General features: G+C 43.5%; 1 protein-coding gene across 7 annotated transcripts in view; it reads right to left on the reverse strand.

Annotated features, from left to right (window-relative positions):
* Positions 1–17,263, reverse strand: part of EVL (Enah/Vasp-like) — a 241,172-nt gene that overhangs the window by 102,697 nt on the left and 121,212 nt on the right. Inside the window, exon 1 of one of the 7 annotated variants that reach the window (XM_084838848.1) lies at positions 16,594–16,784. The exons of 4 other annotated variants lie outside the window; for them this stretch is intronic. In XM_084838848.1, coding sequence (XP_084694974.1) covers positions 16,594–16,604 — 11 coding nt within the window. In that variant the 5' untranslated portion in view covers positions 16,605–16,784. Of the gene's footprint in view, positions 1–16,593; positions 16,785–17,263 lie in introns of those variants that run through there. 2 more of the 7 variants (XM_084838898.1, XM_084838881.1) reach the window with 2 other exon arrangements.

Raw genomic sequence — 17,263 nt, forward strand, 5'->3', positions numbered from 1 at the left:
TTAAACTTGGAAAGCTGCCCCTCCCCAGAGTTCAAAAGGAAGAGACATATTTGGCTAATCAGTGACAGTGTTTTTGGATTGGCTTCACTATTCTAGAAGTTCTGTATGTCTTCATCCTCCGTTTCCCTTCTGCAGCAGGCCCTGGTAAAGTCTCACTGCAACCTCTGAGGGATTTTGTCCAGAGCTGTCTCTACAGTTTGCTTTAAGACTAGTTAATTTCAGTTCCCATACCAGTCATCTTTCTGGAGACTCAGCACTAGTAGTAGGTTCCTATAAAGTAAGTGTGTGTGTGTATGCGCACATGTGCATGCGTGTGGCAGAACACATCCGATGCACATGACATATCCGATGCACATGACATCAGTGATGTACAATGCGATAGCACTCTTGACAAGTGCACAACTACTTGCACAATCATAATTCAGACAGCACTCCAAACTGGAATGGCATTGCTAGTAGGTGAAAGGCATGCAATTTCCCAGCAACAAAATATTGCTGTTTGAGCACCTGCTTTGCATTCAGAAGATCTCAGGTTCAATCTCCAGGCTGGAAAAGGCCACCATCCAAAACTGCCAGTTAGTGTAGACACTACTGAGCTGATTCAATATTGGTCTGACTCAGAATAAGACAGCTTCCTAATTGAGTAACCAAATTCATTGCTGCAAGATGCAGCCTTTAAAAGCAGATTAGACAAATACATGGGTGACAGCGCTCGAAATGATTAGGCACAATAGCTAATTGGAATGTCCTTGTTCAAAGGCGGTATACTTCCAAATACCAATTGCTATAGGACAGTCAGTGCCTGGGAAGGGCTGCTGGCCTCATAGTCATATCTTGCTGGTGGCATCTGGTTGGCCACTGTTGGAAACAGGATGCTGGACTAGACTGCCTGATCCAGAGAGCTCAACCTTATGAAAAACCAATATCTTGCTCTTTTGTCTCTTTTAGATCAGTGGTTCTCAACTGGTGACCCATGGACCAAGCCAAGGTAACTTTTTCAGTGGTCCACACGAATATATAACTGATTAAAATTAAATACAGATACCACTGTCAGAGAAAGTTTGTGGGTATCTATACAGTTTGAATAAAAATGTTTTAAAGGTGGCATGTTTACACAACTTAACCTTCTTTACAGGGGGAAAACAGCACAATAAAATCCATTATTTACATTTGTACACTTTTTGTTCAACAGAAGTGCCACTTAACGGCTGGGCCACAACTGAAAACTTGTTTTTGGTGGGAAGGTGGGAGTGACCTGTGGAGATACGTGTGGTTTGGAATGTAGATCCCACCATCGTGCTGAGTGGTTATCATGTCGTTTGTTCTGTGCTAAATGTGCTGTTCTAGTTCCTTTATAATTTCTGTTGTAAAATGTAAGTTTGCACACAATTTTTAACTTCATGTTCATTAGTTTGTTACACACTTTTCTATTTTGTTTGTGGGCTTTTCGTATGGAGATTTTACATCTGTTGAATTTATCAGGTTGTCGTGATTTTGCGACCCAAGACGTGTACAAGCAGTCAACCATAGATAAATTTTCAGCCAGCGTGGCCAGGAGTTAGCCAAATCTGTCAGCACATGCAGTCAGATTTCTTTTGCCATTTGCATCAACTTATAAATGTGAGATGGGATTTTCATGTTCATTGCATGTGAAGTCCAAGCAGAGGAATCAGCTCATACTGGAAAGTCATATTTGTTGTGCATTACCAAGTACCACTCCAAACACTGAAAAGCTTGCCAGTGAGAAGAGAATTCAAACATCGAAGAAATAAATTAAAAACCAAAATGTGTCTGTGCTTTTTAATCATGTCTCAACCAAAAAATAAATAAATTGAAAAGAAGGTGGTCCAGAAAATTTTTTTGATTGGCCTGGTGATCTGTGGACTGAAACTAGTTGAGAACCACTGTTTTAGACATAAGAGGGGGAATCTCCTCCACTGGACTATGAACATACAGGGCAGCCAAACTGGTCCCTTCCAGATGTTTTCAGCTACAACTCCTAGAATGTCTGACCATTAGCCATGCTGGCTGGGGCAGAGGGGAACTAAAGTCCAAAACATTTGGAGGGCATCAGGTTCGGGGAGGCTGACACAGGAGCTTAGTGGAAGCTGAAGAATAGACAAGTATTTTTGGTCCACAGACCAGGAGTGAGCTAGCCAAAAAGGAATTATTTTTAAACATGTTTCAGCATGGCCTACGGTCAGAACACATTTCTCCCAAGATGGGCAAAACCAATTACCACCACCAAGAAAAAAAGTAACCAAGTGTTCCACTGGAACAATCTGCAACATGGCAATGTAACAATAGGGATATTGTCGTGTCCTGAGTGATAAATGGAGAGCACTGGGATATTTGCTTTTGTTTTAAATAAGAGGTATTCTTGAAAAAACACATGGAGACACTTGCAGCACAGTCACCCTTTATCTTCTCCAGTCTAAGCTCCACTGAGGCCAGAACAAGATGCTCCAGCAGATGTAGGAATGCTCTTTAAAACAGCTGCTTCTGCCTCCTCCTCTCTAGGGATGTCTGGGTTTGTGTGATGTCATGTTTCATCATTAAACTCTGTGTTTCCTGACCACCGCCCCCAATGAAGTTGAAGAGGGGCAGGGAAACTCGGACCACAATGATGCGATGTCACATGTCTTTATATTCCTTGACATTACAACCAGGGAGAGGATGAGGAGCAGGAGATGAAGACGCCAGGCTCCTGGTTCGGGCAGCAGCCACACGTCTGGTTTCACATGTCATGAGAAATGAGTCAGCTCTGAAAGAGCGCTATAGCTATTGTTCATTTCAATCAAGCCAACGCAGAAGCTGTTGCTGATGGATTGTGCCCCCATTCTCTAAATCACTAAGAATGTATCATGCAAGGACCCTAGCCCCACTCTGGGCAAAGGTTGTATCTCAGTGGCATCACACTACTTTGCATGCAGAGGTCCCAGTTCAATCACCAGCATCTCTCGTTAAAAATATCTCTGGTGGCAGTTCTAGGAATGGTCCTTCTCCTTGGCACTCTGGAGAACCTCTGCCAGTCAGAGTAGCCAATACCAGGCTAGATGGACCAATGGGATGAGCCAATATAAGTCAGCTTTGTATGTCCATTGTAGCACATTTGCTGTGCAGAGGGCCAGCCACTCCCATAAGCAGTGCTAGGGGCTGGATGGTGGATGCCTCCCTGTCCCCTCAAGACTCCTACATAGACCCTCTGAATCGGCATAAGGGATTTTCTTATCATTGCTGGCTTGAAGCAAGGACTAGTTGGGAATAATGATAACAATAACAACAATAATACAATTGCTCATGAATACTGATTAAACTGTGGAGGCCAATTTTAACCAATGGGGACATATCACTGGATATCGGTGGAGAAAATTAAGGTTGCATTCATATATTGATTGAGGCCTTTTTGGTATATTACTGAACAGCGGGCAAATGAGCTACAGTTGATTAAAGGTTGCCCTTCTAACAACTAATAGTTTTTGTTAACTGCAATGTTATCTAACACCTCCTTCAATATTTTAGAAAGACTGATAATAAAGAGATTAATTGGCTCATGAACCAATGCCTAATCAGTGAAAAAAAGGCAGATGCTTAATTGTTTAATCAGTCAACTGTCCTCTTAGCAAGGCTGCTGTAGTTGTAATTTCTATTAAGTCATATTTTTTCTACAGACACACAATCTCTAGGCATTGGCAGTGCCAAGTCAAAGCCTAGCCCAGGCTCCACATTTAAGATACAGAAGAAATGAGACTGATGTAACAAACCAGAGCGCCCAAAATAGGAATTGACTACATACACGTTTGAACAAGTGGATGAATTCATTTAAAGGTGGCCAAAAATCCCAAAGAATTTGTCTGCTGTACCACTATTGGCAGAACTGGGAATATGGGTGCTCACCCATACATTCCAAAGGGCAACTCCTTTCCGGAAACAGAAGACACTGTAGCAGAGCACTCTAGCAGCTGCATGAAGTGCTCTGTCTCTTTTCTAGCCTTTCAAAAGAGTCAGCAGTTCTTTAAAGGCTCAAAGAGCGAGTGAGGACGCTTCAGGTGAATCCTCCATAGAAGCTCCACACGCTGCTGTCATTGTCTCACTTCAAGCCTGAAAAGGTTGCTGGGGGCTTCTCCACATTAATGGAAAATCCCACTGCCTTATGTATGTTCTGCTTCTGGATTCTTTGTGGGATTATGATCCACTCCATTACACAGGCGACCACGTGGTTTGAATTGAAACCTTCTGTTTCGGCGCTTTTCCTATGTTTTCCTTTAGACGGCACCATCTAATGGCTGAAATATAGCGTTATGGTGGCATTACATGCTACCAATTCTATGCATTTTTAAAAAATACCTGATATAGTCCGTTTTTGTTTTTTTTTTAACAGCAGGATAAACCTGAAAAGGCGCAGGAGGGGCCCTGGATGTCGACGATGTCATGTAATGGACCTGCAAACCTCCATGAGTGCCCAATCATGAGTGTGCAATAAGCTGCTGGTGTAGAGAAGCTGCTGTTTTTTAAGGCTAAAAGAGAGAATCTCACCTGCAGTCTTATGGAGGCTGTGCAAGCAGCAATGTCCAGTATGTCATTTGGGTTCTCTCCAGCTACATGTTTCATGCAAGCAGGGCAATGGCAAAGAGCAGAGCTATAATAAGGCTGTGGCTTCACCAGTGCAAGCTGAACACAGATAACTGGGCCACAGCACCTAATGCGGACCACATTTGCCACATAAAACATAACCAGAAAATCCTGCAGTTCAGGAGGCAGTTCAAAATATGAGCTCTTTCTGCATTTTATGGTGAGGACCCAGCAGGTCTAATCCTAGTTGTTTCTTTTTTTATGCATCGCATGTGGACGAGTTAATAGTGTAGTTAGCACAACATGCTTAATATTTTTCCAAATCTACAGGAAACCAGACCTATATTTTTACCTTCTGTACTACAGTGGGCCAGCTAGTGCTGCTATAAATTTCACTCAGCATTGGTTACTAAAAAATGCATGAGAAGTGTCATTCCACAGGACGTGTGGTTGTCCTGCTATACTAACTGGAGGTGTCTTGCCTAATAGCCCTCAAGTACTGGAGCTGGTACTGATGGCAGCCACTATGAGAAAAATGGTGGAGAATATTCAAAACAAATTCTGTAAGTGGCCCCCCTTTGTCTTTTTTTTCCACACACACCCTCAGAAGGGCCATAGCCCACTGGTAGAGCACATGCTTTGCATGCAGAAAGTTCTAGCTTCAATCCCTGGCATCTGCAGGTATGATTGGAAAAACCCCTGCCTGGAACCCTGGAGAGCTGCCAGTCAGTGTCGACAACACTGGGCTAGATGGACCAATGGTCTGAATCAGTATGTGGGAGCTTCCTATGTTCCTAAGAATCTCAAACATTTTCAAAGGAAAAAAAGGTCTTCTGAAAAACTGCCGCTCAGCTCTTGCTGGATCAGTCCATAGTCCCTCATCCTGTTTCCCCACAATAACCAGCCGAATTCTTCCAGAAAGCTGACAGATGGGGCATGGAGGTAATAGCCTTCCTCCTCTGTTGCCCCTGCCCACCAAGTGGCATGCAGTGACATACTGCCTCTGAACACAGAGGTTCCATTTAGGCATCATGGCTAATAGCTGTCAGCATGCCAACCCTCCATGGATTTGTCTAGTCCCTTTTTAAAACATGGGCTCCTTCAGGACACAGGTCCAAAGTACTTCTGAAGATGATATCAAAGCAATTTCAGTGGCTTCAGAAGCACAAGGAATTTGGTATGACCTACCAAGTTAAGTATAAATGAGGACTTGGCAGATATTGCTACATGCATATGGGATTGATGCGAGGTTGCTGTAAGGGCCATTCTACACAATCAGACTCCCCCCTCCCCTAGATTTAAGAAGTCTGCCTGTTATTTATTTATTACATTTTTATTCTGCCCAATAGCCAAAGCTCTCTGGGTGATTCACAAAAATTAAAACCATAAAATCCAACAGAAGATACAATATAAAAGTTTAAAACTACAATATAAAATAAAAGTAAAAACCAACATTAAACCTAGTAGCAATGCAAATATTTAAATTAGAGTAGCAGATTTAAAACAACAGATACTAAAATGCTCAGGAAAATAAGGTCTTCCTCTGGCGCCAAAAAGAGCACAACAGAGGCATCAGGTGAGTCTGCCTGGGATACTCATTCCATAACCACGGCTCCACAACAGAAAAGGCCCTCTTCTTAGTAGCAACCCACTTTTTTAATTTGTAGTACACTGCTGACGCATCTTCCATCAAGCTAGCACTACTTTTTTTGTGTGTGCACTTTCTAAGAAGTAAAAGCAGTTATTCCTGGGGAAATGTGATACTTCATTTCCGATATACAAGAATATTTCAAGCTGCAATTACACATGTCAAAAGGTACCTACTAGGTATAGTTTGTGACATTAAGAAAATTCCTGTAGCTTTTAAATACTTCGCACCATACAAAAAGTTAAAAAGGAGACAAACCCAGCCCACAGAGTTGGTCACAGACTCATAGGCCATTGGCCATGCTGCCTGGGAATGATGGGGCTTGTAGTCCAACACATCTGGAGGGCACCAAGTTGGGAAGGTTGTAACAGACCAACAATAAGAGAAAGGAAGAAAAACCAAAGGGAAGAGGAAGGCCAGGGCCTAAAAGATCTTAACTTGGGGAGGCAATTTTTTGAAATATGGGTTTTCAGGAACTCTTTAAAAATAGAAAGAGATGAGGTAGTGCCTATTGTCAAGGGAGAAAAGGCATTCCACAGGTAGGAAGCAGAAAGAAAAAAATGACAAATAGAACATTGAATCTTGCGTTTATAAGACGGGTGGCCAGAAGAACGATGAGAAAGTGCAGGCGTATGAAGGGAGAAAAGAGGCCTCATCTTGAGTACTGTGTCTAGTTCCGGGCACCACACTTTAAGAAGGATGCAGACAAACTGGAGAGGGTTCAGAGGAGGGCAACGAGGATGATCAGGGAAACAAAGCCCTATGAGGACAGACTGAAAGAACTGGGCATGTTTAGCCGTGAGAAGAGAAGACTGAGAGGAGATATGATAACGCTCTTCAAGTACTTGAAAGGCTGTCACAGAGAGGAAGGCCAGGATCTCTTCTTGATCATCCCAGAGTGCAGGACACGGCATAATGGTCTCAAGTTATAGGAAGCCAGATTCTGGCTGAACATCAGGAGAAACTTCCCGACTGTTAGAGCAATACAACAATGGAACCAATTACTTTGGGAGGTGGTGGGCTCTCCCACACTGGAGGCATTCAAGATGAAGCTGGATAGCCACTTGTCAGGGATGCTTTGACTTGGATTCCTGCATTGAGCAGGGGGTTGGACTCAATGGTCTTATAGGCCCCTTTCAACCCTACTATTCTATGAGTCTAAGAAATACTTCATGGAATGAATACGTTTCCTCTCTCAATAATATTCTACTAGCTGCTCAAAATCACCAATGTTTTATAGAAACCTTTCCCCAAACAAGTTTTATTTGTTAATAGATTGCATCCTCTGCTACAGCACATCTCATGTTCAGGAGTGCACCGCCAGAGGGATTAAAAAAAACAACCCAGCAAAGAGCAGTATAGCCACTCACCCAATTAGGGCACAAAAGGGTACAAGCTCAGTTCTTGCATTTACATTTGTTTAGGGCTCTCAGGGAGCAATCCTGTGGCCACTAGACACCGTCTAGAGGGCCATAGGATGTTTTGGGTTCTGGGATTTGAGGTCAGAATCAGGGCTCCAACCTCAGAGCCCAGAAACTGCGCTCCCGCATAGCTAGCAGAGTTCTCTCTGCGCCGGCTATGTCTCCGCACTCAGAAAAGGAAAAGGGGGCAGTCCCAGGGGCAGGGAGGGGAGGAGACTGCAGAACCCACGTTACACAGCTTCTTATGTACGTCCCAGCCTCCTTCTCTCCCCGTCCCCGAAGCCTTGGCTAGACAGGCAAAATTGCCCGTCTAGCCAAAAATGCAAGGCAGCCTCTCCGTGCTCCAGCCGTCCTGCATTGGATACTCAGCAGCTCCCAACTTCAGAAGCTGCTGACTATCCCAATAGGATTGTGCCCTCAGAATACCACACCATCATCACTGAAACAACATTACTGAAAGGTAGACTTGCAAGCTTCTGTAGCAAATGTCACCTCTGTCATGAATTCCCTAGGTAGCTTTGGCCAAGCTACAATCATTCAGTCAGCCGCCCAGTATGTGAACTATGGGGATAATACTGGCCAAATGTACAATCCTCACTGCCAGGATCACTGAAATGATGTGAGAAGGGCTATATAAAGAGAAACTAAATTGTTATTACATTTTGAATGATCAGCATTGCACAACATTCTTATGAGTGAGTACAGGAGAGTAAGAGATACTTCCTTAATTCCCTTTGTTCAGGAACAGAGATGGGAAACCTCAGGCTTGCAGAGCTCCCAATCTGGCCTGTGGAGGAACCTCCACCAACCCTGCCCCTTTCCCAGGCTCTGCCACCACCCCTGACATCATCCCTACCCAGTTTTACATGGAGAAAGGAAAAATGGTTGGGAGGGTCTATGATGTCAGGGGTGGGGCTTTGTGGTGGAGCCCCACCCCTTTGACATCATCTGGCCCACCAGATTGGTCTGAGGGCAAACCAGCCCTGGAGCAAAAAAAGGTTCCTTGCCCTACTCTGGAAACTCCCTTTGAAATATCCAGTACCGGATATGGTACAGTCAGCTATCTGGACCATCCAGGACCACCTTCTCCCACATGAATCTGCATGACTTTTAAGATGAGCTTTGGATAAGGCCCCTCCCCTGTGGGGCTCCCTGCAAAGGTGAGTCTAGCGGGGAGGGGGTGTTCTCAGTTGTGGCAGCCTATCTTTGGAACCCTCTTCCCAAACAGGTTGAGGAGGTGCCTTTGTTGCATCATGTAGGTATCAAGTAATTTTTAAAAATTATTATTATTTACCAAGACTGTGTATTGATTCTTCTCTGTTGTTGCATTGGTAATTAGCTGCTGCTTTTCTGATTTTAAAACTGCTGTTTGTTTTCTTCTCATGATAATTGGCTTTGTTTTTATATTTAATTTAATGTTACGCTGTTTAATTCTTCATTGTTTGTATATCACTGTTAATGCTTTTTTTGGTCAAGAAGGAACTGATAATGGCCTATTGGATGGCTAGAGCGTGGACCGTAGTGCTCTCAGAAAAACTGACGCAGAAAGCGACTGGGCTGCAAGGCATTAAAGCTTGCAACACCTTTATTGCTTTCCGGTTTTCCCCTTTATCACCTATGTCAACAAGAACTCTGGAGATGCAGGGCCCACCAAACCTGCAATGTACATTCTGGAGAGCCATTTTTATGATCAGTTAAAAGAACAGTGATCTCTGTACCATGGTTGTATATTAATCCTAGTTGTATTTTTTGTAAAGTTACAATAAAAGCTTTTTTTAAAAAAAAAAACAAAAACAGGAACTAATACTTGCAAGTAAAACAAACAAACAACCATGCTAGTCCAGTGAAACTGAAATTTTGAAGAAAATGCAAACTGCGTCCACATACAGCATTTTACAAAAGATAGTAAACATCTAAAATAAAACAGATTTGAAATGAATAAATAAAACCTTCCCTATGTGTGGGACTGCATGATTGCTATGCTAACCCTTGTGTTCTTAGGATATTTTACAAGGTTATGTTACGTTCTGTGTCTTTGGGCAAGTAAATCCAAAGTGCCTTCCTTTTTATTTTATTTTGTCTAGAGCAAAAATGGAGGGTCCTTGGCCATAGGGCTTAGAAACTCCTAATCACTAGACAGGGTATTTCAGGAGGTTTAACCTGATTCGTGGCAGTCTGTTGTAATTCTTTTTTTGAGGAACTCTCGTAAAGAAGGAGATCCACCAGTAGGGAAATATCCCCTCCAAGCCATAACATAGGCCATTTAGGCTGCAATCCTGTACCCGCTTAACTAGATGCAAGCCCCACTGAAATCTGTTGAACTTAGAGTGAAATCCAATGTCATGCAAGAGGGGCTTTCCCTTCTCCTCCTCCTCCCTGCATCCCTCAAAACCTGCTCCATTGGGTTCCCCAGCCCCATGGGCCACATTTTGAGGATACGTGGGCAGCTGTGTATGTGTGTGGGGGTGGGAATTGCCCCTTCCCTGCTGACAGCAAGTGTTCCATCAGCGGGAGGAGATAATTGGATACCACTCTTACTTTGGAGTAGACATATATACGATTGCACTGATAGGTATTTTCAAGGTCAAAACAGCACTGTGAAAACAGAGATAGGTGCTACATGAATTTCACAATTTGCACCAGATAAAAGATGCGTTAGCACATTCTGTACAACCTGAAGTTTCCAAACTGTCTTCAATGACAGCCCCACACACAGTACACTGCAGTAGTCAAGCAGAGACATTACCATGCATGAATGACAGCAGCCAGGTCTTTTGTCTCCAGAAACAGGTGCAGCTGGTGTACCAGCCAACACTGGCAAAAAGTGCTCCTGGCCATAGCTGACATTTGGGCTTTGAGAAGCAACACTGGGTCCAAGACGACTCCCAAGCTGCAAACCTGATCTTGCCATGATACTTTGAGCACTTGAAAGCAAGCACTACACCATTATCAACCAGGAAAAACACAGCATAAAACCAATTTGTTAGTTGTTGTTCAGTCGTTAAGTCGTGTCCGACTCTTCGTGACCCCATGGACCATAGCACGCCAGGCCTTCCTGTCCTGCGCTCTCTCCCGGAGCGTGCTCAAGTTCATATTCATTGCATCGGTGATGCTATCTAGCCATCTCATCCTCTGCCGTCCCCTTCTCCTTTTGCCTTCAATCTTTCCCAGCATCAGGGTCTTTTCCAGTGACTTTTCTCTTCTCGTTAGGTGGCCAAAATATTTGAGCTTCAGCTTCAGTATCTGTCCTTCCAATGAGCAGTCAGGGTTGATTTCCTAGCTTGTGATTGCAAATCTGATTTGCTTCCTTTTGCCAGGGATGCACAGAAAGAAAAACAGCAGCAGCGCTCATTTTGAAAAGAAGCTCAACATATGGCACTACAGCTGCAATCCTAATGCTCCAGATGCATTCCATCCCTCAAAAGTCAATGGGGTTACACTTGTGTAACCTGGGAAAGCATAACAGCCTAGAAGTGGCCAGTTAATTAAGGTGGTATTCACTAGGTCATGGGTGGGAACCTTAGGCCCAGGGACCAAATGTGGCCCTCCTGGGGTCCAAATCTGGCCTTCCGGGGTTCCCCAGATGGGCATGCCCCTTTTGCCTGGCCCCACCCCTTCCCCCAATCACCAATTGTTCGATGGTTTCATGGCTTTTCTACATCCCCCCACCCATTCTAGAAGGTAGAAATGCCTCTTCTAAGGCTTAGTTACTGACAGAGCTGTAAACCATAATATGTTGGTATATCTGGAATGCGGCCCCTGAGAGCTTCTTCAAAATTGAATTTGGCCTTCAGGCTGAAAGAGGTTCCGCATCCCTGCACCAGGTGGTATCAAGTGATATTCACTAGGCTAACTTTTCCCAACCTGGTGCCCTCCAGATGTTTTGAACTATAACTCCAAGCATTCTTGACCATTAGCTATGCTGGCTCGGGCTTATGAGAGTTGAAGTCTAAAAGATCTGGAGAACACCTGCCCTAGCTGGCCCAAGGACTACAGGAAGTTCATGACGGCTTGGCAATGCAAATCTCTACCTTCTCATTTCTCTATAACACTCGTTTCTCTCATGATACCACCTCTGGGAGTGGTTATATCTGTTCCGCATTGCTGATCTTTCAGCCAGTTATGTGAGAGCTGGTACGAGCAAGCAAGGGGAGAGATACAGGGCGGTGTCTGCACAGATGGTTTGGCAAAGACCAGACTGAGAGTGAGTCACCCCTCAAGTGGCAACAAGAAACTGTGAGAACTGGTTGGAAGACTCAGGCAGACCGTCAGGGTGCACATTGGCCAGGTTTAAATTAGGGATGTATGAGAATTTTGTGCTTGCTCACAAAACATTTGAGCATGCCTCGTTCGAAGATCCGAATGTGGATGCGAGCATGTGTCCACCAAAAATATTCACAAATTGTCGAACACATGCTCATGTTCATCTCGTTCCCAATTCCCAGTTCAATTTGTGCAAATTACTCCATGGGCTGAATCAGCCCCACTTTAGTCTATGGAGGAATGTTGAGCAAATTAGGGAATCTGTGCAAATTTGGGAAAAACTTGTGCAAATCTCCTGTTTGATTGCTATTCAATTTCGTGTTTAGTGAGAGTGAGCAGTGACTGCAAACACAAACAGAAATTGGGCATGATACAAGTGGAGAGACAATGTTCGGAGAGTTCTGGTGCTCTTGAACATCGCTCGTTCGCTCATCCCTAGTTAAAACAACCAAGAGTCCCTGTGCTGCACCACATGCCAGTTCTCCTCCCATTTCTTGCTCAGAAGGTGCATCCATTCACTGGCCACTGTTCACAAAACAAGGCAGAGCCTCTCTCATCCCCCTTTTCATTCAGCTGTTATCCTTTCTGAAATAAAGACAGTGTTCTACACCTCATCATGCTGAACAGGCTACCTCGGATTTCAGTTCTGCATGCTTGGGAATATGACTTCCACTTTGTTATTTTGTGATGGCAAAGCAGCCATTACATTCCGAACTACATGAGATCCAAAAGAAACCCAGTTGTTTCCAGAGGCCCCAGACTTCCAGAGGCCCCAGACCCAACAATAGGTAATACAAAACAACCCATAGTTTCCCCCTCAAAATACAGCTCCTTCCTTGTCTTCTGAGAATGACTTGCACAAATACAAATTGCGACAACACTGCAGTAGGTCACTGCAATAGGTCACTGCATATGGCTCAACAAGAACTACTGCAACGGTGGTAGTAGTAACCCTTCAAACAAAAGAAGCAAATGGCAGGCACCACTGCACTCCAGCAGGTTACCAGATTGTTAAAAAGGAATCAGATTTGCTGAGAGCAGGGCTTCAAGAGCAGGTTTTTCGGACCAGTAAAAATCACTTCACACATGGGGTTGGAGTAAACGTCATCTAACTGGCAGGAGTGCTCAACCAATAAGAGAGGCTTCCCCCCGACCCCCTTTCTCTTTTCCCCTGAAAGTCCAGATGCACCTGCATTTCAGGATGAAGCCTCATTGAGCACAAGGGGAGTTACTTTTGAGTAGACACACTTATGCTTGTGCTGAGAAAGGGAGGGGGAGAACACAAAGATGGAAACCAGCCCCCATTTTAACCTGCAGGATCTCACTGACCACAATGGGAGTTACTTCTGAAGAGGCACTAATGGGTTTGTTGTGGGAAAGACAGTAGTAAACACAAAGATGGAAACCAGCCTCCATTATAACCTGCAGGATCTCTACAGGGAAGGGTCAAAGTAGTTTCTTCCTAAGGCAATAAACCAAATAAAGAATCAGAGCCTCAAAATTGTGCTGTGCCATGTCAATTGAGGGGGATCTCTGTAAGTTCTGTGGTCATTGAAAGGGCAAGCCTCATTCAGCACAATGGGAGGAAACATTCCTTGACTGGGGTCACGGTGAAAGGCACACCCCTGAGCAGGGCTAGCATACTCAAGCAAAATGTGAGGGTTGGGGCACACAGCAACTATACCAGGGAGAACCCAACTTGAGGAAAAGAATCGGACTTTAAGGAGTCTCAGGAAATCCGGTTTTTCCCTGCTAAGCTCCAGGGAGGCTGCTGGATGGCCATGACATCATCTATCCCTAATGACCTCAACTCGCAGCCAGCTCGGAGTAAATCGCTGGTGGAAACACCCCCATGGACATCTGTTTCTTAAGGGAAAAGTCTCTGCAGTCTTGCTGTGTGATCCAGGTTTCTGATCAGGGGAGGAGGGATTATAAGCATGTTCAGCTGAACATGATCAAAGATTCCCCCTTCAGACCTTTCCACTCAAGGTGGGAATGTCAGGGGTTGAGCCAAGGGGAGGGACCATACACAGCCCTGCTCCCTTTAAACTCATTCTTCAAAGGTGTATGAGAATAACTTCTCATTCATATGAGAATATGGTAAGTTTTAATTGATCCTGGAATATCTTAGGGTTATGGTTGTTTGTTTCTGAGATCGTTTGTTTGAAGTTGTTTTAGATATATGTTTCTTTTGCGTATATTGTCTGTTCATGTGTTTTTTTATGTAAATGGTTTTTAATCACTGTATACTGTATTTTAATGTTTTTAATCTTTGTACACTTTGTACATCTTTGTACATCTTTGTACAAAGCCCAGAGAGCTTTGGCTATTTGGAGGTATAGAAATGTAATAAATAAATAAACTTCTGAAGAGGGCTACCTCAGGCTGTTTTATCCTGTTATTTGAATTGGCTCACTCAGTCTTCACCTGCTGAAGTTTGTTTGGGTCGGTGGTCTTGAGGATAGGGTTGTTAGAGAAATCCACAATGGAATCAAATGAGTTCGGATTTCTATGTATCTGACCTGCAGATTCTGCAGCAGACCAGCTTTTCCCGAGTCACATGAATTCCACGGACTTGCAGAACATTTGCTTTTCTTACTTCCTGGAACTTTACGCAAATTTAGTCATAGAAAAATACATAAAATAAAAAACACTGCCTGAAAATGTGCATTTCCGCCATTGGCTAAAGCATGAAAATGCACATTTTGGGGGGATTTGCACATTTTGGGGGAATTTGCACATTTCCACAAGTTGAATTTGCATGAGTTTGGGAAATTGGAAAAAATCCGATTCCGTAAATGAGTGGACAATGGAACAAAAGGCACCTGACAATCTGTGAAATGCACAGAATGCATTTTTACAAAATCTGTACATCCCTACTTGAGGAGTATTTTAATATGCTGAACTTCGATCTGTGTCATGAAATGTTTATGTGTTTCATGGGGTTTTTTTATGTCTTCAGGATGGGGTGGCATAAATCTACTTAGCCATTCCAAATTCCAAATGGGAGACTGAGGAAGACAACTGAAGGAACTGTTAGCAGGATGTTTTCAATGGTGGCTCCAGCTGCTAGGAATTTTCTACCATCTGAAAGGTGGATGCTTAGCTCTGGAAGCTTAGCTCCCCCAGCCTACGATACTATACACACAAGTTCCACTTAAACTAATAGGGCTTACTTCTGCAGGGACATGTATAGGATTACAGAGTTACATGAGCAACTAAGACTCCTCTTTTTAGGCACACATTTAATCTTCAAGTGTGTTTTGAGTTTGGTATTTTCTGGTAGGAAGCCACCAGAGATGACTGTAGCAGCTAGAATTCCTAATGGTAGCAGCAAGTAGCCTTCTTCTAGTCCTCTCTCAGCACCACTGCCATAGGAACATAAGAAGAGCCTTGCTGTATCAGACCAAAGGCCTATCTAGTCCAGAATTCTGTTCCCACACTGGCCAACCATATGCCCATGGGAAGGCTACAAGCAGGACATGAGTGCAACAGTACTCTCCCGCTCATGTTCCCCAGCAACCGGCATACCGGGGCACACTGCTTCAGATACCGGGGGCAATATAAAGCTGTCATGACTAGAAGCCATTGGTAGCCTTCATGAAGGTCCATTGTTCCCCTCTCTCTAGCAGTGCCTGGCTTCTTCACAGACTAAGAGCAGAAGAGGAACAAGGAAATCACAGGCAACAGCAGCTTACTGGTTTGTTGCTGATGCTGCCAGTGGGAAGGAGGGCAAAAAGGTGACAGCAGCTGAGGAACTGCTATTGTTTGGTGCTGGAACTGCTATTATTGGACTTTTACATTAAATTTACTGCTTTAGTTTTAGCCAGTTCATTATGCTGTAGGTACGTTTGAAGGTACATTTTCAGCTAAACGAAATTGGTGATTTGTGGATTATTTAAAAAAATCCTCTGAAATATATTGCTTTAAGACAGCCTTCACCAACCTGGTACCTTCCACATTAGACCACAATCCCATCATCCCTGACCATTGGCCATGCTGGCTGGGGTTGATGGGAGCTGTAGTCCAAACCATCTGGAGGCACCCAGGTTGGGAAAGTCTGCTTTAAAGGACGTACAAAGATAATTCACATCAGTGCCATGAGTAAACTTTCACATGGAACAGTAATAACCAAAGAATAAGCCATTTCTTAAGTCTGTAAATTTACTTGATTAACTAGATCAGCAAGTTAGACTTCAGACTTGATTACTTCAATTCAGAACTGAAACCTGTTCACACCAGCTGCAATCATTCTACCAGTTTGCATGTGTGCCTTGCATATTCCAAATCCAATCCAACAATAGCACCTGGCAAAACTGATCGTGAAATTACGGACAATCACATATACTTAAACAGAATGCCATTCAGTCCACATCATGCAGTGAAAGGATATAGGGAGATGACATTTCATTTCTAATGAATTTAAGTGAAATTCATTAAACAGTGGAAATGTAAGAAAAGACAAAATCACGCCAGGTATATATCTGGCCCAACAAATCAACTTTACTCACTGTCTGGAGATCTCAATCACACACACACACACACACACACCATCACACCATCACACCTAATAAATCTAACTTTACACTCATTTCTTTTCAGATATGAACTCTTATTCTTCATGAAACAGGATAGTATTCTGCAGTGAATCTGTGTCATACATTCTCAGTAAGGTTGCCAAATACTTACCTTGTTGCCATCGCAGAAATAACTTGGTGCACGTTTTGGGAAAAACAAGAGTACTAACAATCTGTCCAGTTCATTTATTGCATTACAACATAAAACGAAATAGTCTGTGTAACTTTACAAAGCAGAACACAAAATAATCCAAGCCGTTTAACTTGAAAGTTTACACAGTCTTGTAACCAAACAGGAAAGGGAAGCTTTACCAAAATAGAGAGCGTATGTGCAGGAAGCTACTCTGTGTTTTTGGCTTGACTTTTTTTTTCCCTAACGAAATCTATTGTTCAGCAGAAAGACCAGCAGAGAAGACACATGAATACTCAAATTCAAGTGCCCAAATTGTGCCACACTCAATGGCAGGGCTGAGGTTACAAACAGACTTCTCAAATAAATGCACCCACCAATGGAATTCAGTCCTGACCTTAATTGCCAGCTCTAACTCCATGATGCCCAGAGCATCATGCACAGGGCTCCATGTGTTCCACAGACATTAACATTCTGCACCAGGAAAAGCTGGAATCTGCGATCTGTATAAATTATTCAAATGGCTTTGATTCCCCTTATGTTGCATAATTAATTCTACATAATTTATCTGCATAATTTGTTCTGGTTTCAGTCAGTCATCAGAAGGGCCAAGCAGTTATGCTGGCAAGGAAGCCTCAACCCAAAAAACTAG

The sequence above is a fragment of the Heloderma suspectum genome, chromosome 1, assembly GCF_057233095.1.
Source record: "Heloderma suspectum isolate Gila_16-S chromosome 1, 16-S_ref, whole genome shotgun sequence".
Classification (NCBI taxonomy): domain Eukaryota; kingdom Metazoa; phylum Chordata; class Lepidosauria; order Squamata; family Helodermatidae; genus Heloderma; species Heloderma suspectum.